Source organism: Protopterus annectens, chromosome 1.part0 (genome assembly GCF_019279795.1).
Source record: "Protopterus annectens isolate FY-2018-M chromosome 1.part0, PAN1.0, whole genome shotgun sequence".
NCBI lineage: Eukaryota > Metazoa > Chordata > Ceratodontiformes > Protopteridae > Protopterus > Protopterus annectens.
In genome coordinates, this window is record NC_056725.1 from 518,436,197 (window position 1) to 518,463,844 (window position 27,648).

Sequence of the window (27,648 nt, forward strand, 5' to 3'; positions counted from 1 at the left end):
TGCAGGAGTATCCTCCTTATTCTGATTCTGATGTGGATGATTCCACTCCTACAGCTTCTCCTCCTGAGGATTTCTCATTTTCAGAGACTCTGCATTCCATGCGGGAGCACTTTAAATGGGAAGGCCAAGATTACTCTGATTCTAGGAAAAGGCTTAGGGAATTCTTGTTTTTACCCCAGCATAGGCCCTTAGCTATACCTCCTGTGTTGAATGTGGTAGAAGATGTTTTTGCAGAGGCTTCCTTGAACCCTGATTCCTTGCCTCCTGCTCCTGTTAAACCTGATAGGTACTATAGGGTGCCTGAAGCTCATAAGTATCTTTTTAAGAGTCCTAGGGCAGACCCGGAAACTGTTTCTCAGGGACCTAAAGGTGTTAAGGCCTCTGTTGTTAAAAACCCTGTTCCCACTGATAAAGAGGCAAGGGCTTTGGATAGATGGGGAAAGAAAGTGTATACTTCTTCCACTTTAGCCATGAGGGCGTTGAATTGTCAGTTTCACATGCTAAAATATCAAATTTATCTCCTTTCACAATTGAAATCTAAGGTGGATGCTTTGGCGGAAGGTATTGAGTGTAAAGAGTTGCTGGATTTAGTTCATGTGTCTGAACAAGTGGGTAAGCATTCTTTGCAATGTGGTTTTGATGCTGTACAGGCCTCCTCGAGGGTGGCTGCCACTAGTTCTGTTCTTCGCAGGCATGCCTGGTTGAGGGATCAGAATTTAGCTGAGCATGTTAAGACAAGGATTTTGGATGCTCCTTTACAGTCTGATGTGTTGTTTGGTTCGCCTGTGGAAGCAGTTTTAAAGAAAATGGAGGACAAAGCTAAGTCTATGCAAACTGTTAAAGATTTTTGCAGGTGCAGCCACCGAAGTTTAGTAGAAATTGGCCTACTAAGGGTTGGACATATCCTGCTTATGATTCCCAGTCTAGGGGTAGGTCTAGACCTGGTAGGGGCAGAGCTCAAGGTTCTTTTAGGCCTAGAACAGGGAGTTCACCTGCTCAGACTTCTGGTGAGGGCAGGGGTCAGTCCTTTCGTAAACAGACCCAATGACCTGCCTTTTCAGCTGCCAGTAGATTCTCGTCTGGCAGCTCCTTTGGGAGGAAGACTGTCTCTTTTCAAAGAAAATTGGGATTTAATTACTCAAGACAGATGGGTGTTGGATATCATTCACCACGGTTACAGGTTTTATTTCCATACATTGCCCCTTTCAAAGGCATGCCAGACGTTCCTCCTCCACAAAGGAAAGAGGCTCACAAGCAAATTTCTCAGTTACTCCAAATAGGGGCCATTCAGCCAGTCCCTGTATCACAAAGGGGCCTAGGATTTTATTCTCGCCTGTTCCTAGTACCAAAGAAGGGGAACACGTGGAGACCAATTTTGGATTTATCTATCCTCAACACTTATCTGGACATTCCCAAGTTCAAGATGTTGACGTTACAACAGCTTTTACCTCTGCTGGGCAAAGATCACTGGATGGTAACTTTAGATCTCAAGGAAGCTTACCTTCATGTGCCTATAAGACTAAGTTGCAGGAAGTATCTGCGTTTCGAGCTGGAAATTCTCATTATCAGTTCTCTGCATTGCCCTTTGGCTTATCTACTGCCCAGAGTATTCACAAAGGTTCTGGCTCCAGTGATAGCTTACTTCAGGCTACAAGGAATTCAAATCTATCCTTACTTGGACGACTGCCTGATTCTGGCTCAAGAAAAGGAAGACCTTCTACAGCATCTGGAATATGTTATAGCAGTGCTAAGATGCCTAGGGTATTCTGTGAACGAAATAAAGTCCAGTCTAGTACCCTCTCAAGACATGTGCTTTCTGGGTGTGAGACTGAATACAGCAGCCCAGATGGCCTTTTAACCCCGGACAAACAACAGAGTCTATCACTTTACTTCCATCAACTATCTCATCAGTCCATGCTGACTGCAAGGACAGTCCTTCAAGCATTAGGGTTCATGGCATCTTGTATTCTGGTGCTTCCCAATGCCAAACTGCATATGAGGAAGCTACAATGGTATCTCAAAATGTATGGACACAGCACTGCCAGGATTTGGACACTGTCATTCAAATAATACCTTGCCTTCAAAAAGAATTTTTGTGGTGGGCTCAGGAATGTCACCTAAACAAGGGACTCTCTGTGACCCGGCCAGAGGCGAGTCAGATTTTAACGACAGATGCCTCGGACATTGCTTGGGGAGCTCATCTAAATGGAAAGTGGATACAAGACAAGTGGCCTGCCAGACTACAGCATCTACATATCAACATGAAGGAGATGTTAGCAGTCCAGTTTGCATTAATGGCTTTCAAGGAGTTACTTCTTCCAGGGCAGGTGTTGATTCTAACAGACAACACAACTGTCATGTGGTACATCAACAAACAAGGGGGAACACATTCTTACCCATTGTGCAGGCAAGCAATGATTTTATGGGAGACTGCGCTCAGCTTGCAACTAACTCTTCAGGCAAGGTTTCTGCCGGGAGCACAGAACTCCTTAGCAGATGTGTTAAGCAGACAAATTATGGATCCCCACGAGTGGAAACTGGATCTTCATGTATTTCAAAAGTTGACAGTGTCCTGGGGAACTCCAGACATAGATCTGTTCGCTTCTCCACTGAACCACCAGCTGCCAAAGTTTTGCACAAAGAGGTTTCATCACACAGCTTGGAAAGTGGATGCTCTTTCTTTCACTTGGAAAAATCTTCATGTGTATGCGTTTCCACCTCTGCCTCTTCTTCCAAAGGTGCTTCTAAAGGTCAGACAAGACAAGCCAAGGATGATTTTAATAGCTCCAGATTGGCCTCGGCAGCACTGGTACCCATTACTGAGGAGTCTGGTAAAGAAGCCTCCATGGCCTTTACCCTTGATTCCACATCTGTTGTCTCAGAAGGACGGTCGTCTGCTCAATGTCAAGCTTCACTCTCTTCATCTAACAGCCTGGCATATTCTGTTTTGAAAGACAGCAGGTCTCAACTTCCTCAACAAGTTTTAAATGTGATTATGGAAGCCAGAAGACCTAGTACAAGGAAAGTGTACGCAGAAAAATGGAAGAGATTTTTATTTTGGACTGCAGCAAAGAATTTGGAGATTTCAGAGCCTAATTTGAGTGTGGCTCTTCAATATCTTACTGAGTTATTGGACAAAGGTTTGTCTTTCTCTTCCATTAAGATTCATGCTGCAGCAATTTCAGCTCACTATGATTGTGACCCACCATTGTTTTCACATCCTTTGTTCAAGCAATTTCTTAGAGGGCAAAGAATATAAGACCCCACGTGAGCTCCTACTCCTGCTTGGGATCTCAATTTTGTGTTGGAGAAACTTACTCTACAACCTTTTGAGCCTGCAGCTACTGCTGAACTGAAATACTTGTCATGGAAGACTGCTTTTTTGTTGGCTATTACTTCTGCAAGAAGGGTTTCTGAGTTACAGGCCCTTATGGCGGTTGAGCCTTTTTGATTTTTCATAAGGATAGGGTATCATTACGTACTAATCCTTCTTTTATGCCTAAGGTGGTTTCTAGTGTGGCTTTAAACCAAACTATTCATTTGCCTACTTTTTATGCAGATCCCCAAAATAAAGGGGAAAAGATTTTGCACACTTTAGATGTGCACAGGCAATTGCGTTATTATTTGAGCAGGACTAAGGATTTTAGGCAGTCTCAGCAGTTGTTTGTTTCTTTTGCTTTGAGTTCGCAGGGCAAGCCTGTGTCAAAACAAACTATTTCTAGGTGGATTGGGTTTTGCATTGCATTTTGTTATTCCCATCATGGCAAGGAGATTCCAGCTGGGATTAGGCCTCATTCCACTAGGGCTACTGCCACTTCAACAGCATTTCTAAGGGGGGTGGCAACTAAGGATATTTTGGAAGCAGCTACTTGGAGTTCAGTGCATACTTTCTCTAAGCATTATCACCTTCCTCTCTACTCTAAGTCTAGGGCTGGTTTTGCCACAACTATTTTGCAAGGCATGTTGTCAGCTCCTGCTTCTTTATGATTTGCCAGCCTCCCTTACCTCTGCTTTGGGATTCTACCCAATAGTTAGGACTGCAGCAATGTGGAACGAAGAACATAGTACAGTTTTGTACCTACCATAAATGTAGATGTTCGAGGATCCACATTGCTGCAGTCCAATTTACCCTCCCTCCTTCCCCTCTGTGTTTAGGGGTGGTTGTGTAGGTGAGGTTATATGCTGATGATTTTGTATATATTATACATGTTTTTGGTGTAGGTATATTAGGCCTTGTCTTTTTAGGGTCTTCTGACATCTGGGGCAAGAAAAGACTGAGGATATGACGTCGGTCATGCGCATTAGTACCCTGACGTACTGACGTCAGTCTAATGCGCCCTGACCGACGTCAGCCATATACTTTGGTATTCGGGCCGACTGGACAGCGGACTACCCAATAGTTAGGACTGCAGCAATGTGGATCCTCGAACATCTACATTTATGGTAGGTACAAAACTGTACTTTTTTTTCCCTCAATTTTCCAACAAGGCGGAGTTTAAGTTTCATCAGTTGGACATACACAGGCAGCTTCGATTTTACTTACACAGGACAAGACAACTTCGTAAGTCTAACCTACTGTTTGTGTCCTTTTCAGAAAATAGAATAGGTTCCCCTATTTCTAAGATTACAATTTCCAGATGGATTTCTGATTTCATCTCCTATGTCTATTCGTCAGCAGGCACAAAGTTACCGTTTCCCGTCAAGGCTCACTCCACCAGGGCTGTTTAAGCTTCAGTAGCTTATCATTCCAGGCTATCTTTGGATGAAATTTGTGCTGCAGCCACGTGGGCTTCTCCCCACACCTTCATTACTCATTACAAATTAGACGTGGCTTCTAGGGGGCTGGCTTCCTTTGGTTCCACTGTTCTCAGGAGCATCTTCCATTGAGCCTCCCAGGATAGAGGTGCTGGGGATGCTGTCCCGTGAGTAAGAATGTAGGCGAGATTGGACCACATAACATCTAGAAGTTATGTACTCACCATAACGTTCGATGTATGTGGTCTATCTCGCCTCACAGTCTTACGTTCCTTCCCACCTGTCCCCCCCTCCTGGAGGATTTGGAGACGACATTTGTCTTCAGTACCCTTCGGTATTGGTTGTTTTTTCTTTGCTACCCTGGATAGTGTTCTACCTTACTGAACTGTGGTTGTGCATGAGATGTGACTATGGGTTGCTGCAAATTAGATCTGGGGCTATGGAGCGGTGCAACATGGGATACCAGGTTAGCCCAGCCAATTAGAGACTTCGTGCTAGAAAAATAAGTTGGCCAAGTCTGAGCCGATGTTCGGCTCCGAACCCGTGAGTAAGAATGTGAGGCGAGATGGACCACATAAATCGAAAGTTATGGTGAGTACATAACTTCTAGTTTTGGGATGTGTAATGAGTAGGCAGATTTTAAAAATCCCCTAAGGAGTACTCTGTAAGAAATTTTGAAAGAGCAGATTGGTGTAACTTTTAAGAAATTATTCTTTTCAGTTGGAACACTGGATCTAAAGTGTTCAGACATAGTAAGACCTTAAGTTTAACTCTGGCAGCTCCCAAAAAAGCAATTACTACAAAATGGAAGTCCAAGTATAAACAATTTGATGTACTGTTTATTGTAACAGCAATAAAAGAACTGGAAGTGGGATCTTCAGAATAGGGAGGAGCAAATTATATGGAAATAAATGAAAACTAGGAACAGTGCATGCAAGACTGATGTTCAGGAGGAGGAGTGAGGTTTAAGGTAAGGTAGGAATTGAGCAATTTATGAATTGAAGAACTGCGGTGGTGGTGCAGTGGTAGCGTTGTCGCCTCGTAACAAGACGTTGTCCTGTTTGATTCTCAGCTAGAGCGTCTTTTGTGTGGAGGCATATGTGAATGGGGCATGCCTTCGTTGAAGGTTGTGCGTCAGGGCTGGTAACCCGGTACGTAAAAATCCACCACCAATCATTAGCAGACCGGAGTTCCGCTGTGGCGACCCCTAACTGGGAAAAGCCGAAAGACACACACAAACAAATGTAATGTTGGATTGATCGTTATAAAAAGAACATATGAAGTATAATACATCTGAATATGTAGATTTGTTCTGTTTTCTTAATGTATATTTGTCTGTCTTAAGTGATTTAATAATAATGATTGTGTTTGCACAAGGAAAAAGAAACACGGTCACCGTGAGTACCAGTCCTACTTTATTCCCAAAGTGATGACAGAACTTGCCTTGATTCAGAGCATTCACCTCCGTGTTTGGTTTGGACATGCAGAGATGCACCTGGCATTTTTTTCTAGGTAGAGTTAAGGGAATCAGGAAATTCAAAAAGCTATTTGTTTCCTATACAAAAGGGGAACGAGAATCCTGTTAACAAGTAAATTATCAAAATGGCTTCTCTATTTTATTGGGCTTTACCTCTTTCGTGGGAAAAGCAGGGCCAGGCCATGAAAGTACACATTCCACTAGGTCCACAGCATCCACCACAACATTCTTAAAAGAGGAGTAGATATCTGTTTATGGAAGCAACTTAGTTGGTCTTCCATCCATGTCTTCTCTAAACATTTGCAATTTGGAGTCTGCATCCAGGGCCATGGCAGGGTTTGCTATGACTATTCTTTAATGGTTGCACTCTAGGTAGCTTTTTCAGAGCCACCACCAACTGGTGCATGTGTTCTAAGAGTTTCCAAAATAAGCGATGATTGCAGTAGTGACAGTTATGAAAAACATAGGCAGTTGTGTTAGGAGTTTACGGTGATTGTGGATCAAGTGTATTCACTTAACCACAGCTACACACCCCCACAGTAGTGCGCGCGCACACACATATGTACACCCTGTGTTTTCCTGTTTTGAGCATCTTGGGGTTGGGGAAGGTACCCCATGCACCTTACTCACTTAACCTGGTAGGAGAATAGCAAAGAAGGTTTCCTCCTCCATCTAACATCACCTAGCATCTGTAGAGGTAAATTTAGTCTTTGTGGGTGAAATCTTTCCCTGGTGATGAGTTCCTAGGTCAGCTTGTGCCTTGAGGTATTGGACAAGTCCCTTGTGCAGCAAGGGCAGGCAAAGTTCTGAATATGGTGTTAGACAACACCCTTCTTAATACCACCTATGTCCTGACATCTCAGTTGGGATGGAATTTATTGAAAACAAGAGAAAAGGTAAAATTGTAGAAGTTGAGTCAGCATGTTGGGCTCCTTCAGGCAGTCATCCCTTCTAGGATTTTTGCAACTGTGAAGATAACGTGAAACATCTGTAATTTTGGTAAGTTCCTAACTGGGTTTTACTGTACTTTTTTTGTATAAAAGTGGGGGATATTTTTCAGGGACATGATTTCAGGGTAGCAGTTTCCATTGTCATTTGCTTACCTTTGGTGCTGAAGACCAGAAGGCTATGGGTTGTATTCCCACTTCATTTGATTGGATTAATTTTTAGATTGCTGACACTGCAGTGCAGAACTAAGAGGTGCTACACACCTCTGGGTGTGCCATCCTTTGGATGAGACATTAAACCAAAGTTCCAGCTGCTTGAGTTGGTGGTAATTCAGGTGTGATGTAAACAGTCCTCTGCGGTATCTATCAAAGTGTCAAAGTTCCCTGATGCCCTGGCTAGATTTCCCCTAGAAATAGAAATACCACCTTGGATCTTCCCTGAAAAAAGGCCAGTAGCCTAGTTGGACTAACCTGGTTAACAAATAGGTAAAGTAAAAGTAATGTTATAACTGGCAAATAGCAGAATGGTGAAACATAGTGCATAATTGTTCTTATTGATCTCTGTTTTGCAGAAATATGTAGAAGAAAACCCTCTGTATGAGCAAAGAAGAAATTTGGATCGCCAGGCTGGCTTAGCTGTGAGATTAGAAGCGGAGCGCAAACGTGCTGCTGAACTAAAGCGAAAGAGAGATGAGGAAAAAGAGAAAAATGAAAAGGAAGAAAGGCAAGAAAAAAAAGGGAGGACAGAAGAAAATGAGAGAGCAGTTCAGTCAAATACAGATGGCAGTATAAATACAGAAAGAAACAAGGGGGAGTCTGCAAATGCATCTGCCAGTCAGAATAAGAAAACAGATGAGTCAAAATGTAAACCAGCAACTCCTACCTTTGGAGCATTTAAGTGGAAGAAGTCTGATAAAGAGGATGATAAAAGTGTTACTTTAAATACTTTAAAGGAGGAAAGCAATGTTATTAAAGGCAAAGATGCAAAAGCACATGAAGTAAGTCAGCCTGCAGACATCAAACTCCATGGTAAAATGGCTTCAGTATCCCCATGTTCCATGACCTCTGCTTCTGGCACCGCTACAAACCAAGCAAAAATAAGTGCTTCTGGCACCGCTACAAACCAAGCAAAAATAAGGCCCAATTTGCCTGCCCCCACTACAATATTCAGGAAAAGTAGTACTGTAAGTGTGAATAAGCCAGCACCCTTGAACACATTTTTATCTATAAAATCTAGTGGGACTTCTGACAGACCATTGCCTTTTGTGAAAACCAGTAACAAGGAAGAGGTTAAATTGGTCCCAGATGTAGTCTCTAAAGCACTTTGTGGTGAGGAAGGGATTTTAAAAGGGAAAAATTCAGAGTCAAAAAGTGAAGCTAAAGTAAGTTCTGTTGATTCTGCAGTGAAGCCTGTAGTTCCAACAGTGCAGAGTGCATCACAGATTTCCACTGCATCTGTAAAGAATGTGGGTACAGTAGTGAAAACAGCGACATCAACAGCCAGGACTGATGCTGCAGTAGTGCAGGCAACAGCCATGGCAAAGCCTACTGCTCTTGCAAAGCCTGCTGGCACAACAGTGCAGACAGCAGCTATAGCAAAGTCTACTGCACCTGCAAAGATTTCTGCCACAGCAGTGCAGACAGCAGCCATGGCAAAGTCCACTGCACCTGCAAAGATTTCTGCCACAGCAGTGCGGACAGCAGCCATGGCAAAGTCTAGTGAACCTGCAAAGATTTCTGCCACAACTGTGCAGAAAGCAACCATAGCAAAGTCTACTGAACTTCAAAAGATTCCTGCCACGGCAGTGCAGACAGCAACCATGGCAAAGTCTACTGATCCAGCAAAACTTTCTACTACAGCAGTGAAGACAGCAGCTACTGTAAAGTCTACTGAACCTGCAAACACCATTGCAGCAGCAAGGCAGGCTGCTACACCTGTGAAAACTTCTCCCCTAATTGTGAAAGCTGCAGCAGGTTCAGCTTCAGCTACTAAGACAGCTACTCCACTCATAAAGTCAGCAGTTCCTGCAGTAAAGACTTCTGTTATGGCAGGGCATTCAGATGAAGTAGCACCTGGTGTTTCAGAGAGTGATAACACACAAGTTAAGGTTGTGCGTCCGCCTCCTGTGGCTGCATTAATCAGTGCACAGAAAAAAAATGATAAGCCAAAAGCTTGCCTATCTGCTGCCAATGCTAAAGATCTTTATAATATATTTTATAGTAGTAGTAGGGTATGTCCAACAGACCTTAAGTTTGGAAGTCTGCATTTCAAGCCTTCACAAGAGTTTCGTGGGGGACTTGCAGCCAAAACTAGTCCAAATGTGACTGCTAAAGCTAATGATGTGGAAGGTGTTTTACAGAACAATGCCAATAAAAGTTTAGGCTCACCTCACCCTCCTGAACAGAATAGTTCTGAAGTTAAAACACCAGCACTAATTCTTTCTGAAGTGGAGACTAAGACAGGCATCATCATACCTGGTAATGAATCCTTGGAAATGGCTAAGGAAATAAAACGTGAAGATGAAGTAGTTCCACCTAATTCTAGTTCGTGTACAACACAAAGTAAAGTCGTTAAGGATCCTGTTTATTTTGGACCCCAAATAGTTTTAGAGTCTGCTTTCCCTTATGAAGGAGAATTTATCTTTGAAGGGGTCCGGAAAAAATCTGGTAGTGTAGTTGGTCCAAAGCCTGAAGTAAAAGCCGAAGGTGGTGGTGTAACAAATGCAGTCTCGAAGGCTAGTACAGGCACAGATGATGTAGGTTTGACAAGTCCTCCAGAGTTAGTTACATGTGCTTCAGAGGTTTCTCAGGCATCCTCTAGTACATCAACATTTAAGGAGGAAAATAAAAATGATGTAAATCCTAGGTCATCTGAGTCCATTAACACAAAGACTGATGTAGGTAATGGGCACATAAATACAGCCTTGAAGGCTAGCACAGGCACAGATGATGTAGGTTTGACAAGTCCTCCAGAGCTAGTTACATGTGCTTCAGAGGTTTCTCAGGCATCCTCTAGTACATCCACATTTAAGGAGGAAAATAAAAATGATGTAAATCCTAGGTCATCTGAGTCCATTAACACAAAGACTGATGTAGGTAACGGGCACATAAATACAGCCTTGAAGGCTAGTACAGGCACAGATGATGTAGGTTTGACAAGTTCTCCAGAGCTAGTTACATGTGCTTCAGAGGTTTCTCAGGCATCCTCTAGTACATCCACATTTAAGGAGGAAAATAAAAATGATGTAAATCCTAGGTCATCTGAGTCCATTAACACAAAGACTGATGTAGGTAACGGGCACATAAATACAGCCTTGAAGGCTAGCACAGGCACAGATGATGTAGGTTTGACAAGTTCTCCAGAGCTAGTTACATGTGCTTCAGAGGTTTCTCAGGCATCCTCTAGTACATCAACATTTAAGGAGGAAAATAAAAATGATGTAAATCCTAGGTCATCTGAGTCCATTAACACAAAGACTGATGTAGGTAACGGGCACATAAATACAGCCTTGAAGGCTAGTACAGGCACAGATGATGTAGGTTTGGCAAGTCCTCCAGAGCTAGTTAGATGTGCTTCAGAGGTTTCTCCGGCATCCTCTAGTACATCAACATTTAAGGAGGAAAATAAAAATGATGTAAATCCTAGGTCATCTGAGTCCATTAACACAAAGACTGATGTAGGTAACGGGCACATAAATACAGCCTTGAAGGCTAGTACAGGCACAGATGATGTAGGTTTGACAAGTTCTCCAGAGCTAGTTACATGTGCTTCAGAGGTTTCTCAGGCAAGTCCTCCAGAGCTAGTTAGATGTGCTTCAGAGGTTTCTCCGGCATCCTCTAGTACATCAACATTTAAGGAGGAAAATAAAAATGATGTAAATCCTAGGTCATCTGAGTCCATTAACACAAAGACTGATGTAGGTAACGGGCACATAAATACAGCCTTGAAGGCTAGTGCAGGTCCAGATGATGCAGGTTTGACAAGTCCTCTGGAGTCAGTTACTTGTGCTTCAGAGGTTTCTCAGGCATCCTCTGGTATATCAAAATTTGAGGAGGAGAATAAAAATGATGTAAAACCTAGATCACCTGAGTCCATTAACACAAAGACTGATGTAGGTAATGGACACACAACAAATGCGGTCTTGAAGGCTAGTACAGGCACAGATGTAGATTTGACAAGTCCTCCGGAGTTTATTGCATGTGCTTCAGAGGTTTCTCAGTCATCCTCTAGTACATCAAAGTTTGAGGAGGAAAATAAAAATGATGTAAAACCTAAGTCGTCAGAGTCCATTGACATACAGCCTGAAGTAGGTAACAAACAAAGTTCCATAACATTAGGTCAGTCAGGGGTCAACGAAAGTGTACAAGACGTTAATCATTCTCAGCTTAAAGAAAATGTAGTCCTTAATGGAATGGAAGACCTTGCTGTGACAGGTGAACAGGCAGTTGGGGATGTAGAGTTATTACAAGATCCTTTGGGTATATTATCTCAAAGACATAATGAAAATAGGGAATCGATTCAGTTGTCAGATAAAGTTAACAACATTGCTGACATTAAAGCAGACCCAGACATGACTTCAGCACAGTCTGTACAAAGCCAGAGTGAGTTTGAACAATCTGAATCCTCTAAGGAGTCAAACGAAGTTTCTGGTGTGGGTGAAAGTGCAGCAAAGGAATCTGTAGTACCAGCATGTGTCAAAAAAGCCAACATTGATTTATTTAGTGAGGTACAGGATGACTGCCTACTTTCTGCTAAGCCAAATGAAAGTCTGAAACCCTCAAGTTCTATTCAGTGTGAGAGCAGTAGTGAGGAAGTTTCCAAATATACCACTGAGGAATCCCTTAAAGTAACACCTGACACCCATGATATGGACAGTGTAGACACTAAGATTTATTCTACAGTTAGCCAGAGTATGTCGGGCAATGCAAAATTAGATCTTGAGAATGAAAAAAATGTAAGCGCATCTTCTCTGTCAGATAGTGACAGATTGTCAGGCACATTAATATTAGGTAGTGCAGAAGTTCATAATGACCATTTGGAATTGTTGGAAGACAGTAAAAAAGTAATTCCCAGCTTAAGTGTGCATGGTGAGGACAGTAGTCAGACTGTTTGCCTTCCTAGAGAGAGCCAGAATTCCCCAAACACTTTAAAACTGGGATCTGAAAATGAAGAAACCTCACCAACTGTTGTAACAGACAATGACTTATCTGCCCAGTCAGATGTTGGTCACGAGTCCCAAGACATTTTGATACAGACAGAACAGTCCTCAGAACCCTGTAAAGTGCAGCTTAGTGAAGGAAATCATAGTTTGTGTCAGAGCACCAGCAGAGAAATATCTTCCTTTTCAAGCAGCCAGGAAGCCCCAAACAAATTGCAGTGTGATACTAAGAATGAAGAATTATTATCCACAAAGTATAACAATATGGAAGGGACAGACTTGTCCACTCAGTTTAATGTTAGCAGAGATCCCCCAAATGCACCTTTGTCTGATACTCTGAATGTCAGTAATGAAGAGACCTCAAAGTTGCCTGACATAGACCCTAGGAATGAAATGCCCATTAGGGGGGGCACTGATTGTGACATGATTATATACCCCTCTACCACTAAACATTTTCCTACAGACATTCAGATGTCAGAGGTAGAAGATGAAAATAAAGATGGGTGCCTAGTAACTGATGTGGAAATGGAAGATCATGACCTGGCATATCCTGTCCCACCAGGAGAGAGACCCTCAGCCAGTTTATCTTGCAGTGGGAATGAAAACGAGGACCCTTTTCATCCATCTCTTGGTGATAGTACCAGTGTTGTGGACACAAGTGAGACAGACTGTAGAATATCTGTAACTAAAAGTATTCCAAGTACTTTGGAATGCCACCTTGAAAAGGGAAATGATTCATCTGTATTGTCTGATGTTGAAATGGAAGATGCCCATTTACCTAGCACATTGGCAGCAGTTGGCCAAGAACCTGTAGTTTTAGCACTATCCACTTGCCATACCTCTGGTACTGAAGGATCTTCAGAATCCTCTCAGGGGCATTTTGATAGAGCTAACACTGAGTTAGTACCCGAGTTTAGTGGTAGCCACATTGCCCAAAGTATGCAGACTTTACAGTCAGAAAAGGATTCCTCAGTTACTGATGTGGGGGAGAGAGAAACCAGTCGAAATTGCATGCAGTCTGTAGTTAACCTGACTTCACCAGGTGTTCAGTCTGATCAGAGTGCAAGTACTAGAGAGTTTACTGTAGCTGGTGTTGAAATGATGGATACCGATGAAGACCACAGTCATCTAGAGTCTGGGCAGGAAATGCCAGACACATGTCTACCTGATTGTCAGGCTAAAACAGTGGCTGCAGATATAGACGTCACTGAACCGACAGCTGCTTTGTTGGCTGGTAGCCCATGTGCTACTTCAGTTGAACCAGAATTTAGTAATGAAAATACTGAAGAATGTTGGCCAGTAATACTTCAGGTTTATAGCAGTACAGGTATTTCATCACTACATGAGAATCTTAACCCCCCTCAAGTTCAGGTACACAAATTTAATAGCAAACTTGAGAGATCTGAAGATTCTGTTTTGAGCCATTCAAAGAACAGTGCTGGTGCTGTCTTAGAAACTGAGAGAACAGAAAACAATGTTAATTCAGTTAAGTTGGAAGAGGGTCATGAGGCTGTAGCCAAACATTCTAGCATTCAGGATAAAAATGAGGATGGTACAACAGTAACGTCTGTGCAGATTGTTGCAACTCATCCATGTAGTGGCACAGAGACGAAAGACATTTGTCCTGAAGTTATGGATGCTGGCAAAAGAGTGCTTCAAAGTGAAGCTTGTATAAAATCTGAGAGTGTAAATTCTAGTAATTTAGTACCATTAGATGGCACTTTGACTGGGTTAAGTAGTGAACCTGCAGAGAATGTGGCACAACAGCAGTTTGAAAATGGTGAACCTTCTCCAGAGATAGTTAATATTACAACTTCTGGCTTAAGCAGTCTTGAGACTGATGCACATTTAGAAAATGTGGACTCAAAATCTAAGCATGCACATTTAGAAAATGTGGACTTGAAATCTAAGCATGAGTTTACAGATGCTGACTGTACTTTGGAGACTAATAATGAGGCTGTTAATGAAACCGCTGCTGTATGTTGTGTCCCCGATACTGAGACCGATACAAGCTCAAAAGTTGAGACAGTTCTTGCTACCTCAGAAACTGTGTGTGAGAAAATGATCAGCTTAAGCGCAGACATTACAAGTAAGGGTGACACTTGTGATACCCAGAAGGTAGGTGATTGTGCAGGTAATGACACAGAAACTAACACAATTTGTGGCTTAAATGCAGAACAACTGGCATGCCCAGGTACTAATCTGGGTATTCTGGCATCACAAGTACTGAAAGATGAGGACTCGTGTGCCTCCAGCTCAGAAAAAATGTTTCTGCACATCAGTAGATCAAATGTAGAATTGGTTACTGATTGTGCAGTGACCGGCATAGCAGACTTGGATATGCCTGTTATCTCTCATGTTTCTGATTTCAGTGACTTGGCAGATGGTAACAAAGATGACAGTTCTGACACAGTGGAAATGCCCATATTGAGTTACGATGGGGAGTTGGCTGAAGAAGAGGAGCCCCCTGAAGAAAATGCACAAACTGTAACAGAAGGGTCAGATGCCAAAGAGCTTAAGATGGTAACGGACAAACCTGAGTCAGCTGTGGAAGATAATAGACATGAAGCAGAGGGAGAACTAAATGAAGGTACCACCTCTGTGTCAGGAGCTGAGGACAAAAAAGAGCTGTGTGAAACAGAAAATTCCACTGCATGTGAAGAAACCTAGCAACAGACCCATGAATAAGGGTTGTAAAATTCTTTTGTTTTTTGTGCACTAACAGATGTTTTGTCCAATTGAGATATATATTCTATGTATATCTATATATAGAGAGATCAATATATAGATCTATAAATAGATCATCTGTAGTGCCTGTGTATACATGTATATATTTAACATGAAGATGCTGTTTTCTTTGTATATAAATTCTGCTTTTGACTGTAGATATATGTTCTTGTAAAGTGTTCGTGATCTCTAGTCTTTTCTTTATAGGTTTTCTGTGTTGCGTCAGTTTTATTGCTGATATGAATCGCTCTGTAATGCTTGTTGGTATTTCTTTTTATTTTTTAGGTTTTGTTTCACAAAGCAGTTTGAGTCGCTTAAAACATTCCATGTCAGGTTTATGAGAAAAAAAAAAAGCCAAGCCCTTTCTGAAGTTGAAGAAAAATGTGTAAACAGCTGCGTAAAATCTGTATTTTACCTAACATGTTAAGTGATCACCTTTGGTAGCTTATGTAAGTTGCACAAAATAAAATTGTTTTTTTTTCCTGATAAATTGCACATTTTTATGTAATTGTGTCCTCATCTACAGTGCAGTTGGGCATAAACTTTGCCCATGTGATAACACTGTCAGATTTGTTCTCTTCTCCGTATTCCTTAAGAGGATGGAAAAACTTCAGGGCTCGAGCTGGCGAAGACAATAACTTGGTAAGAGAGTGGACTTAAAACTATTTTTTGAGGTGTCAAGTGATTTAAACTGGCAGGTTGCTATGTTGTTTTATATGTTAAGTAACCATTATCTGTTGCATCGTTTAGCAGTTTGAGAACTGAAGATGAAGAAGAACTGAATGAGGATCCCAAGATGGACTTGACTCCTGAACCTTGAATACCTTGTTTGATGGGGGACAGAACTGTAAAACACTTGCTGTTTAAAGGATGTACATTTTGTGGTGTTTCATGTAAATATTACTTTATCAGAATGTGTTTGTATTTCTTCAACAATAAAAGGTGATCAGATAATTTCTGTCTGTGTTTTAAATGTGTATAAATTGGAGAACACAAGCATTTTGAAGCGGTTTAATAGCTGATGATGTTCTCATGGGGAGCAGAATTAATATGGAAAAAATAATGGTAATTTAATTTGTAAGCCGCTTGGAAATATTTTAGATCCAGTGTCAGTGTTTGTGCGATTCAAACTTTGGGTTATCAGATACTTTGCAAGTTGAGGATATTGGGCTTTGACTCTTTCCCTACCCACAATTATTTCTGCTTCCTGTAAAGTACCTCAGATCTCGTTTGCCGTCTGATTGGAAGAGACATGGTTTTTAATGGCTCTAATTATTTGCAGTTGTTGTAGTTTGACTTTTACCTTTGTACGAATTCCTGTAGTTTTAATTGTTACCATTTATCTCCCTTCCCTTATATTTATATATATATATATATATATATATATATATATATATATATATATATATATATATCTATACCTATATATATATATATATATATATATATATATATATATATATAATGTGTGTGTGTGTGTGTGTGTATGTAGGTATGAATGTTAAGTTTACTGCCTTCTGTGGGAAAGTCCAGTGGTTTAAGTGTATGGCCTGTGGACATAAGATCCCGCCCAGGACCCTCTGTCTGTGTGTACTTCCTGGTCAGGACCCTTACTCTGTGTGCACTTCTGGGGGTAGCACGCCTGGATGTGGACTGTGATACTTGTGCTTTTTTTGAAACAAGGGCCTTACAAGGCTGTAGGGAAAAGCTGGATCTGAAAGGTTGATCCTGGCCCACACTGGGCTCACTTCATAGCCTTAATCTTTTGCTCAACCATCTTCAGTTTCTCTAGCCAAGAAACCAGAGTCTGTTAACGAGAAAGCCTGGCGCAAGGAGCTGGAAGGGGGGGGAAAAAGGTAAATCTGCACTTCCTGAAAAGAGATCAGAGAAGTAAAGAAATCTGTCCACCTGAAATCTTGGGTCTGGCGCCAAAATCTCCCAGAAAGTCCAAGCCAGTGTGTTCCTTGGTCTGATCACCCACGCTGCCGCCACTTGTTTCTCACAGGAGCTGGTGAGAGCCCTAGGCTCCACTCACCTTTTTTATACAGAAGAGTTGTTCTTCCAAACCACATTTGGTAGCTTCTTTGTTAAGGTCCTTATGTTAATCAGGAAGACTTAAAGCGGATGTTGAACATGTGATGCAGCGGTTTCTCCGGACGCAGATCCAACTAGGGGTTCTCCTGGCACCATCCTCTGCAGGCACACTTGATATGGGTTCAGTTACCCCACATTAGTTTCTTCTGTCACAGTCCAACATTCAAGTCTAGTTCTCATGGGGCTAAGCCTTTCTGGAGCATCTGATTTGGAGCCAACAGTCCTGTCCACTTAGACTCCAACAGTGTCCCTTACTCTCTTGAATCCGATGCTGTCAGATTGGGATGAGTCTTGGAGCTGGGTGTGTGAGGGTTTAGTCACCTTCAAAGCTTTTAGATCCTTTTCTGCCTGTTTGGGCCTGTGTTCCTCATAGCTTGTCATTGTCCACATTGGAGTGGAGGACATTGCTCCTCTCCCTTTTTCAGATCAGATGAATGTCACTTTGGCTCTGATTGCAGCCTCTGCAAGGAATTTGAAAGGGTTCTTGACAGACCAAGAGAAGAGGTGACTTACAATCTGCTCCACTCCAAAAACTCCACATGTCCGTATTGATTGGGACAGTCAGCTCCACTTAGCCTTGGAGCTATTTGACATTTAAGATCCCAGTCTAATTCTGATCCTTCTCTTAAAACCCACCTGAGACAGGGTCCTAGGAAATGAACATGCAGAAGTCATCATTTGGACACCTCCCCTGAGTCGGGCACAGAAGACAGACCTTAATGATGAAGAATCCCCCAATCCCATCAGAAAGTAGTCACCTCAGTCGATATCTTAGAATTAGTGAAACAGCGAGGGGGTTGGTCCACTGATACGCCCTCTCCTGAAGAATGTGTTTTCATGAAGGCTTTTGAAGCTGTCTCATCTGCTTTCTTGGGTGGTGCTGCCCGCTGATGAACTTCCTAGATCTAGTAGCGCAGCAGACATAGAAGGATCTTGATGTGGTGGAGCCAGTCTTGAAGAAACTAGATAAAATAATTGGTCACCCTTAAAGATGGGAACCATTGAACAAGGGTCCATGAGTGGATGCCATGGTTGTAGTAATGGCCACAAAAAAGGAACGTCTTGAGAGAGAGTACTTCTGTCCATCCTCTTAACAGGGAGTCATGGGCTTTGTACAAGTTTGGGAAGTGGATGTATGCATCAGCAACCTTTGAACTTGGGGCATTGTACTGTCTATTGCTCATATGAAATGTTTTCAGAAGGACTTGACCAAAGAACTTAATTCCCTCTGGGGTAACTTGTTTACAGATGTCCAGAAAACCATCAACATCCCAGTTATCTACCCTGCAGTCCATGTCCAGTGTCTCCACATGTCTGCTTTCTAATGCAGTTGATGGACGGCTATTGCTTTAGCTGTACCATCATGCCTGCATGCAGTTCTGTAACTTTAAAGAAGGCTTTAAGACGCCCTTCATTAATGCCTCTTTTTATGGTTCAACTCTTTGGACTTAAGGTTAAAAGAAATCCTTACTAGAAGTGAAAAAGACAGTAAGATCCTGTCTGCCACAAGAGTTTGCTTTTCAGCCCCTCAGGAGACCTTCTGTAGGAAGAGAGCAGGGGGGAAGGAAGATGTGGTTCAGAAAGTCACAGGGCTTTCATCATGACAATCCTGTGAACAGAGATTCCAGAAATGGTGGTGGTGGGGGGGGGGGCAGTTTTAGAGTACATCGCCCTCAGAGCTGAGGTGGAGTGCAAAATGAGGGATTTCACGGTCTTTTCACTGAGAAATTCTGTCAAGCATGCCTGGAGGGGTTGCCTGACTGCTGCACTATGGAGGCAGTTAGGGGGTGCTTGTCCCTGCACCCACAGCCCATCACACGTGGTACTTCAGTGTTGAGGATAATCACTAGAGGTTATAGTATTCAGTTTATTTACCCCCCACCACAGAAAGTCAAACTCTCAACATTCCACCCAGTTAGATGGAATCAGCAGCAAGTTGCTATGAGAGTCATCTGTCATGTGTCTCCTGCCCCCCCCCCCCAGCCCCCACCCTACCCGACCAGTTGGGATCTGAAGTCTATTCCAGGTTCTTTATATTCCTGAAGAAAACAGAAGACCTTGGGCCGCTTTTGGACTGAAGTCACCTCGATCAGTTTGTAAAACAGATGAAGTTCTGAATGGTCAAGGTTCAGTCCATTTTGCCACTACTGAGGAGGGAAGGCTAGATTTGCTTGACAGAATAGAGCCCTTTACGAATGCTGAACAGCTATTTTGTCTCCTGTACAGGGGGAGGGGTTAAGGAAGGTCAGCATGTCTCTAAGCAAACTGCTACACAATGGTTGTCCCCGCTGTTGTTTTCTGTTACTCACCATGGTGAATTCCTTTGAGGGTAAGGTTAAGACTCATTTGATTAGTGCCGTATCCTCTCTTATGCACTGGAAATGGGTAGACTCTAGCAGCATTCTTGAGGCAGATAGTAAGTGTAAAGTTCCTCAGTGTTTTTTATTTATTTTTTTTACACAATTCCCAAACCTGACCCAGCAGCTTGATCCCACTGCTGCTAAGCAGTTAATTCCAGTCCTAGTCTTTCTGGTAAGCATAGGAAAATTGATAGGTATGTGGAAAAGGTGTATACTTCTGTGACTTATCAGAATTTTGAGTGGTCAGGCTTGTATGGTAGGAAGTTTGTTTTTACAAATTGTGAAGGTATGAAGAATGTTTTATCTAAAGTTTCTTCTTGTGAGGATAAATCTGCTTTAAACAACTTAGTTCTTTTTGTACAGGTCACTTCAGTGTGTGTATGACTCTGTTGATACTTTTGCACTTTTTGATCCCCTCTGCACTGAATCTCTATCCAAGGGAGAATTTAAAGTTTCACTTTTAACATCTGGGACGTTCTGAGAATGCAGCCTTGCAAACCTCCTCAAAACAGTACTGGTGGTCATATCCCTGGAAGAAGTATCAGCTGTCTATTCATGCACACTTTATATAGCTTAGCTGCCTTTTTAGGGGCAGCTGGCTGACTGTCAGGAAACCTGTAGGCAGAACAACACACAATTCTATAAAGGAGACAAAACGAGGAATGGGTGTAGGTTCTGTAAAATCCTTTTGTAACCTCACAGTATTTCTGATGGACTGAGAATCCTCAGTTTTCTCCCACTGAAAACACTGGCACATTCTAACAATAGTCTGAGAGAAAAAGAAACCCCCACAGGGATAATCAGAAACTGAGCTGTCCCCTATCAGTAGCTGGAATTAACCCTGAGCTAAAGGTAGTAAACTACTAGCCAAAGAATTGAGTAGATACAGGCTTGGTTTTCTGTTTCTTTTTGACAGGAAAAATGGGGCAAACCGTGTTACTCATGGGAGTAGAAGCAGCCCCAGGAGTGGGGCACAGCATTCTGGCACAGCAGGGAAGTTTTGCCTGTTCTCCTCTCCTAAGAATGACTAGATTGGCTCTCGCTTGCCCACTGAGGGGGACTCCAATGGCTGCAGAGGACTTGGTTAACCCCCAGTCCATAGTGGCTGTAGGTATTAAACCAGAGGTTTCGGGGTAAAAGATAAGTGGTCTAACGTATAGCAGAATCGCCCACCTGAGGCTGAAGCAAATTTTTAGCCTGCTGTGGTGGCAAGGCTGCTCATTTATTTATTGGGGGGGGGGGGGTGCTGGAAAAAGGACCAACTTTGGGGACAGGTAGTTTGCTCATGGTCGAGCCAAAAATGGTGCCAGCAATTACCAGTAAATACTACCAGTCCACAGAAATTATTTTGACCAAAAAAAAAAAAGCAGAAAGAGACCCCCAAAGGTAGAATAAACACAATTTCTCCACAGCAGAAATGTTTCCAGTTAACTTTACACCACTTTTAAACTTGACAGAAAAAATGTTTAAAGTCTCAAGGCAGTCGGTTAAGTCATAACAGTCCTAGCTTCAAAATACCTTTCCTGAAGAAAGAAAGAAAAAATAACTTATTTTCTAAATTTTGTTGATTGCCCAACCCAAGGAATTTCATATGCCCAGCAAAGTACAAGCAGACTGTCAATCTTTAAAAGCCTCACACGAGAGTGCTCATCAGTGGCAGTAAAGCTCTGAAGGGCTGTGTGCCCAAACCAGTGCTTTAGTCAGCTCTGCTTGGCAGGATGTAACCCATATAGCTAAGGCTGCTGCATTGGTGATCATTCAGACAGCTTAACTTGCACAACTGTTTGTTATACTTTCGAGTAGGAGCAAGTCGGTATCAATTCAAAGTCTTGCCATTAGACTCGCCACAACCTCCAGGGTATTGACAAAGTGCACAACTTCAGTTTGCACCTCACCTCTGACTGCTAAGGCTCAGAAGCTATCTTTGCGTCAACAAGTGGCACATTCCTGCAACCTTAAAGGAGTTACTAATTAAAGTGAATATTTGTTCTGCCTCTGCCTGCCCTTAGGAACATTAGAGCCAGCACAGCAGCTGACTTTCATTGGATGCCACCTGTACACTAAGGCTATGATAGGAAGCCTTTCTGTAGGCAGTGATATAAGCAGTTCAGGACTCTGTTAAACAGACTTGGTCAACCAAGACCCAAAGCTGCCTTAATTTTAAAAGCATTCTCAGACTCATGGCAGCCTCAGTACAGATGTCATCTTTGACAGGATTTCACATGAGTCCTTCAGTGGACCCTAGAAGTTCATTAGTCACAAATCCATTGCAGCACACCATCTCGCTGCTCAGGTTTTGTCAAAAATATCTCCAGTGACTTCAGCTAGCAAGCTTGTAAACAGGTTATCTTTTGGTCTCCACAATTCCAGCAGTCACTGGGCACCGTGGACATGTCTGCATTGGTTTGGGAAACATCGTCTTGGACAGACTTTGCAGGATACACGGAAAAAGTAAGAGGACCATCTGTACATAAACATATGAGGGTTGGCCTAGCATTGTAGACATTTCAGGACTGCCTTCCTCAGGGTGCGATCACTATCTACTTAGACAACATGGGTGTGGTATGGTATATTAACAAACAAAGAAGAACCAGATGTCATCTATCCCCTTGATCAGGAAGTGGTGAGGGTATGGGAATAGTCTAGTAACACAATTCTTTCTAATAGGAATGCATATTCAAGGAAAGCCAATGTGTTAGTGAAAAATTTGAGCAGATGCCTTGCATATGGTTTCTTAATTACATCTGCAGTGAACAAAGTCTTGTCATTGTGGGGAATAATTTATTGTCTCACTCTCAAATACCAAATATGACAACTTTTCTGTACTCCTTCCACAGATATGCTCTTTTCTACCCCTGCCTCTTGTGTTTCCTCTCTGCATGCTCCTTACCTGCCATGATGAAACTCATCCAGCAAGCCAGGATATGTAGAAGCAAAGTAATTTTTGATGGCCTTCTATTCTCATGTTGCAGTATTGTCATTTGTGGGATCCTCAGTCTCAGGTGACTGGAATATCTAGCTCCTTTGCCAAAACTTAAGCCTGGTTGCTGTCACGTGCGTTGGATGTCGCATGCAGGGCCATAAACCGTGGGTCATAAATGTGACGTCTGCATGCACAAACCTCAGAACTTCTCTGGCGCAGTTGAACATCAGCTTGCTCGCTTTGCTCTGCGCTACAGAAGACTTCTTTGGATAAGTACCGCATTGGGGAGTTTTTCTCCATATAATTGGGCTTTGGTTGCTGTTGCTCCGTTATACAGCCGTTGCCCTCTAGAAAGGGGAAATGTAAGTGTGGACATCAGATTCCGCACAATGATTCCCACGAGCTTTGTCTGTTTTGCTTAGGCCAATCCCGCAACCATACAACCTGTAGCATTTGTCAATCCTTTGTAACCAAGACCCTACACCATCTGGCAGCTCTGAAATTATTCGTGGAAAACCAGCGATGCAGATGTTTAGCCATAGGCATGGAACCCGAATTGTCCGTTGAGGTGGAGCTGCCTAAAAGGAAGGCCAAGATTTCAAGGCCTACAGCCGCTGCCCCTCTGACTTCAGACATCCTGCCAGCTACCGGTCTAGGGGTTGACAGACATCCGGATGAACTGTCTACTTTGGTGAGCACCTTGATGGAAGCCACCCTTGAATCTTCAGTAGGCACATCCATAGAGGTTACTGCAACTTTGGCTCTGGCTGATGTCGAGGGGAGCTGGGCTTCACCAGACTGCTGCTTACGGTGCCAGAACTATGCGCCTCTCCCTTGGACCTGACGCCTGATCCTAGGCCCTCTCCTTCACAAACCGTTGCTAAGACTACTCCCCTAAAGAGGAGAAACAAAACTTAACATTTATCTGCCTCTACTGAAGACCAACCAGACTGGCAAGCCTTTTCCCAGTCCTTGGCTCAGGCATTTATGGCCCTCGGGCCCCAGTTGCACTTACTCCAGCTTTGCCTGCCCTCAACCCTAGGCCAACTTCTGTTTCCTCCATCCCCCCCCTGCTTAGATTCAGGAGGAAGAGTCCTCTTCCACCTTTGAATCTCTTATGTACACCGCCCAACTAGCTTCTCCCCTGGAATACTGCTCCCCAGATGAGGACTCCTTGGAAGGAGACTCCTCACCTGAAGATATTACCTTTGGGGAAACAGTCTCCAAACTGATTGAGTACTTCAAGTGGGATGCCACTCAGATATCTGAGGTGCAAAAGAGATATTTTGAACTTCTAGAGATGGAGTCATTCTCTCCCTCTGCCATTCCCCCAGTGATTCCAGTGTACCTGGATGCGTTTACTTCAGCCTCGAAGACCCCCTGAATCATAGCCTCCAGCACCTAAAAGACCTGATGGGTTTTATAAAGTATCTGGTGACTGCAAGTACCTCATTAAGCCACTGATGGCGGACCCGGCTGTGATTGCACTGGCTCCAGATAAGCAGTCCAGGAAATCCCTTCCTCATGCCTTTTGCCATGTGACAAGGATAGTAAAGTCATGGACAGACTGTGGAAAAAGATTTATACTACTTCCACCCTGGCCTTTAGAGCCATTAACCATCAAACCCACATGGTTAAATATGCCTTAGACTTGGTCTCCCAGGCAGCTTCTTTGCTTTCTTTAAAAATCACACTAAAAGCCAGCCAGTAAATTTGAATGATTTACTAAAAATCGGTTCACAAAATCCAACTGGAATGAAAACAAATCGCACACCTCTAGCGCCTCTGCTATACAAAGCCTTTTCAGAGTACATTATACAGCACGAAACATACCCAATTTTGTAGTATAAATTCAACACCTAACACTCAGTTATTCAATTAACAGTTACAATTTTAAAGGTTTATCACAAAAAAACATTTCCAATTGCACTCCCTATTCAAACCATTAGGACTCAAATGTATTTTATTTTAAAATAAAAATACTCTTTCCCTAGACTATACTTGATTCCCTCAGGAGTTAAAAAAATTACTTTCATGCTGTTCTAGCACTGTGGCTTCCAACCTCATAGGATCCCCATTATGATACTTTAAAAAAAAAAAAAAAATGCTCTGCTACTGGGCTGGATTCTTTGTTTTCTTATAGCCCTAAAATGCTCTTTAAGCCTTGTCCCCAAACTTCTTTTACTCACCGATCTAGACCAGTCCACACGGGCACTTTAGCCCGTATATAATTTCTTCACTCTTACAAGTATATCTTCCCTGTTCAAAAAAGTTTTTCTTAATAGTTTTAAATGTTCTAACCGCATATTGACAAACTGCACATTCCCCACATTGGAATGATGATCTTCGTGTTTCACTGTTGCAGTCATTACATTTGGGTTATCTGCTTGCAGTAGCCCTCAGTCGGCCTGATTAACAAAGTCTTGGGTCCTGCATCGGATGCTGTCCCTTCTTCCATGACGTCAGGTCATCAGGGGTATAAAACATGCAGCTGACGCCATTACATCAGTTTTTCTTGCCGTGCAGTGCCCGAAGCATTTCACAAGTGCCGGTCAGCAGACTCCTGAAATTTTCATTTTCGAGTTTCAGAACCGAAGTCTTCAAGTAAAGCTAAGTACCCCATTGGGCAAACTTTTTCTTGCTCCTTACTGATGTCAGAAAAAGTTAATTGCATTACTTGTGGAAAGCAAATACCTCACAAAGATTTTAATTCGTACTGTATTCCTTGCCTAAACCCTGACCACAACGTACCTTGCTGTCTGTTTTGTGCTTTATTTAATCAGCGCACTATCGGTCTGTATATTTTCGCCTCTAAATATTTCTGTTCTCTGTTTAATTATCCAGAAATGTCGGTTAGCCATCAGACTATCAGGATTCTGAAAAAATGCAAAGATAAAGACAGAGACAGGCTGCCGAGGTCCAAAGCTGCCGACGACACTTCTCCTAAGTCTGTCGCCAGTTCGCTGATGCTCAGTGAGGTGCTTTCACAGCCCCTGATACCCACTACTTATGATTCGCAGGCCTCTACTGAGACCCATTCGGAGTCTGGTATGCAGCAAGATGCTTCAACTGTGGAACCTGCGGATGTCTCTACCTTGGATGGGTCTGGAGCCGCTGTGCAGGCACCGGCTTCTGAGGGTGTATTCAGGCATATGGACTTGCATATTAAACCGCCTCCTTAATTTAGGCCTAGATCTCGAACAGTGCATAAGAAACCGACGCCCAGGCCGCATGCTCAGGCCTCTATGCCTAAACAACAAATGATGAGTGGCTGAAGATCTTGTAACTCTAATCAGGGGAAGCCAACTTCCCACTTCTAAGAGACCTAGGACTGAAGTTGTTTATGAATCTTCTGACCAGGATTCTGATTTTTCTGATGGTGTGGATTTGCCCTAATCTACTTATGAGGATTCTGATGCAGGGGGACTCTATTCCCTCTGCTTCCCCTCCAGAGGATTTTTCTTTTGGTGAAACCTTACATACTCTAAGGGAGCATTTCCACTGGGAAAGCCAGGATTTTTCTGATTCAAAGAAGAGGCTTAGGGATTTCTTACTCCTGCCTCAGCATAGGCCTTTAGGTATACCTCCTGTACTAGACATTGTTGATAATGCCTTTTCGGAATCTAGTTTGGCCCCTGATTCTTTGCCTCCTACTCCCAGAAAACCTGACAGATATTCCATTGTGATTCACACAAATTCCTTTTCTATTAAAGACCCCATGAACCAACATGTCTTTAATACTGCGTCCTTTCTTATAAGAAAATTTTATCCTAACATCCTTAAACAAGGCTTCCTTTGTCTTCAAAATATCCCAACCAATATTTAACTATACTCTCCAATTTTTTTTGAAAATGGGGTAAAGCTTGAAACTGTGCATCAGCTTCATTATTCCCTTTAGATCCTGGATACTTATTTGTTCTAGCAACTTTTTGCCCCTTATTTAATACTCTCTTCATTCCCTCATACACTTGTTACTTCTGATATCCCCTACTCAGAAACGTATCTGCTATCTGACTAATCTCTTTAATACTTTCTTGTTCATCACTACTCAGCCTCTTAATCCTCAGGAATTGACCATAAGGTATAGAGGCAATAGTGTGAAGGGGGTGACAACTAGAATCTTGTTGGTTCAAGGCTCCTGAGAGCACCCCAGCGCTATCAGGTTTTACCTCATATCATGCGTTCCGGCCCCAAAATCCGGACAATACCAAGAAAGGAGGGGGGGTATCCATATTCATCAAGGACACCCACACCTCAAGACTGGTGGCAACGCACGATGCATCGGAGACCATCCAGGTGCAATTAACCATAGGCAAGACTGCTCTGCAAATTGTAGCATGTTACAGGCCACCCTCACAAACTCAGGAAACTCACATGGCCTTCCTGAAAACACTAGAGGGGATAAATGTATCACCAAACACCATCATACTAGGTGACTTCAATTACCCTAATATAGACTGGGAACACTACTCAAGCCCAAACACCCTAGCCCAAAAGTTCCTGGAATTCATAAACTCAAATGCCATGGAACAACTAGTCACCATCCCCACAAGAGGAGATAACATACTTGATCTCATCATCACGAACATGGGAGCACAATGTTCAACACCGGAAGTATACCCCTCACTGGTGAGATCAGATCACAAACTAATCTCGCTGGAGGTCCTCATCCCACCCCCACCTGAAATAATAAAGACCACAGTAAAGAACTTCTCAAAAGCCGACTTCACACTTCTAAAGACTAGTGTGGTCTCCTTTCAGGCCCCCGAGCCGGCGGAAAACAATACTCAAGCCGCTGAATCACTTACAAACGCCTTCTACCAGCACCTGCAGGACTGCATGGATAAGGCAATCCCAAGCAAAACAAAGACTGTTTGTACCAAAGGCAAGCGTCCAGTCTGGTGGACCCCAGCCATAAACAAACTCTACAACAAAAGGAGGAAGCTACTACAAGATAGAGCAAAATCCTTAAAAGGTAAGACACCCTTGATCACTATAAGTAAAAAACTAAGAGCTCTCATAAAATCATCCAAAGCAAATTTCGAGAGAAAAATAGCTAAAGACTCAAAAGACAATCATAAGGCCTTCTTTAGCTATGTTAGAAACCTAGGAGGAAACTCCCAGATATGCTCAGAACTAGTTCAAAATGATGTGAAGATTACTGATCCTACAGACATTGCCAACATACTGGCTGACAGGTTCACTG

General features: G+C 42.7%; 1 protein-coding gene across 2 annotated transcripts in view; it reads left to right on the forward strand.

Moving 5' to 3' along the window:
* The window catches only part of ZNF318 (zinc finger protein 318), an 843,467-nt gene extending 827,912 nt beyond the window's left edge, over nt 1-15,555 (forward strand). Inside the window, exons 10-11 of one of the 2 annotated variants that reach the window (XM_044061112.1) lie at nt 7,752-10,724; nt 10,965-15,555. In XM_044061112.1, the coding sequence (XP_043917047.1) occupies nt 7,752-10,724; nt 10,965-15,008 (7,017 nt within the window). In that variant the 3' untranslated portion in view covers nt 15,009-15,555. Of the gene's footprint in view, nt 1-7,751 lie in introns of both variants that reach the window. The other variant, XM_044061104.1, reaches the window with a different exon arrangement.
* Nucleotides 15,556-27,648: the final 12,093 nt, after the last annotated feature.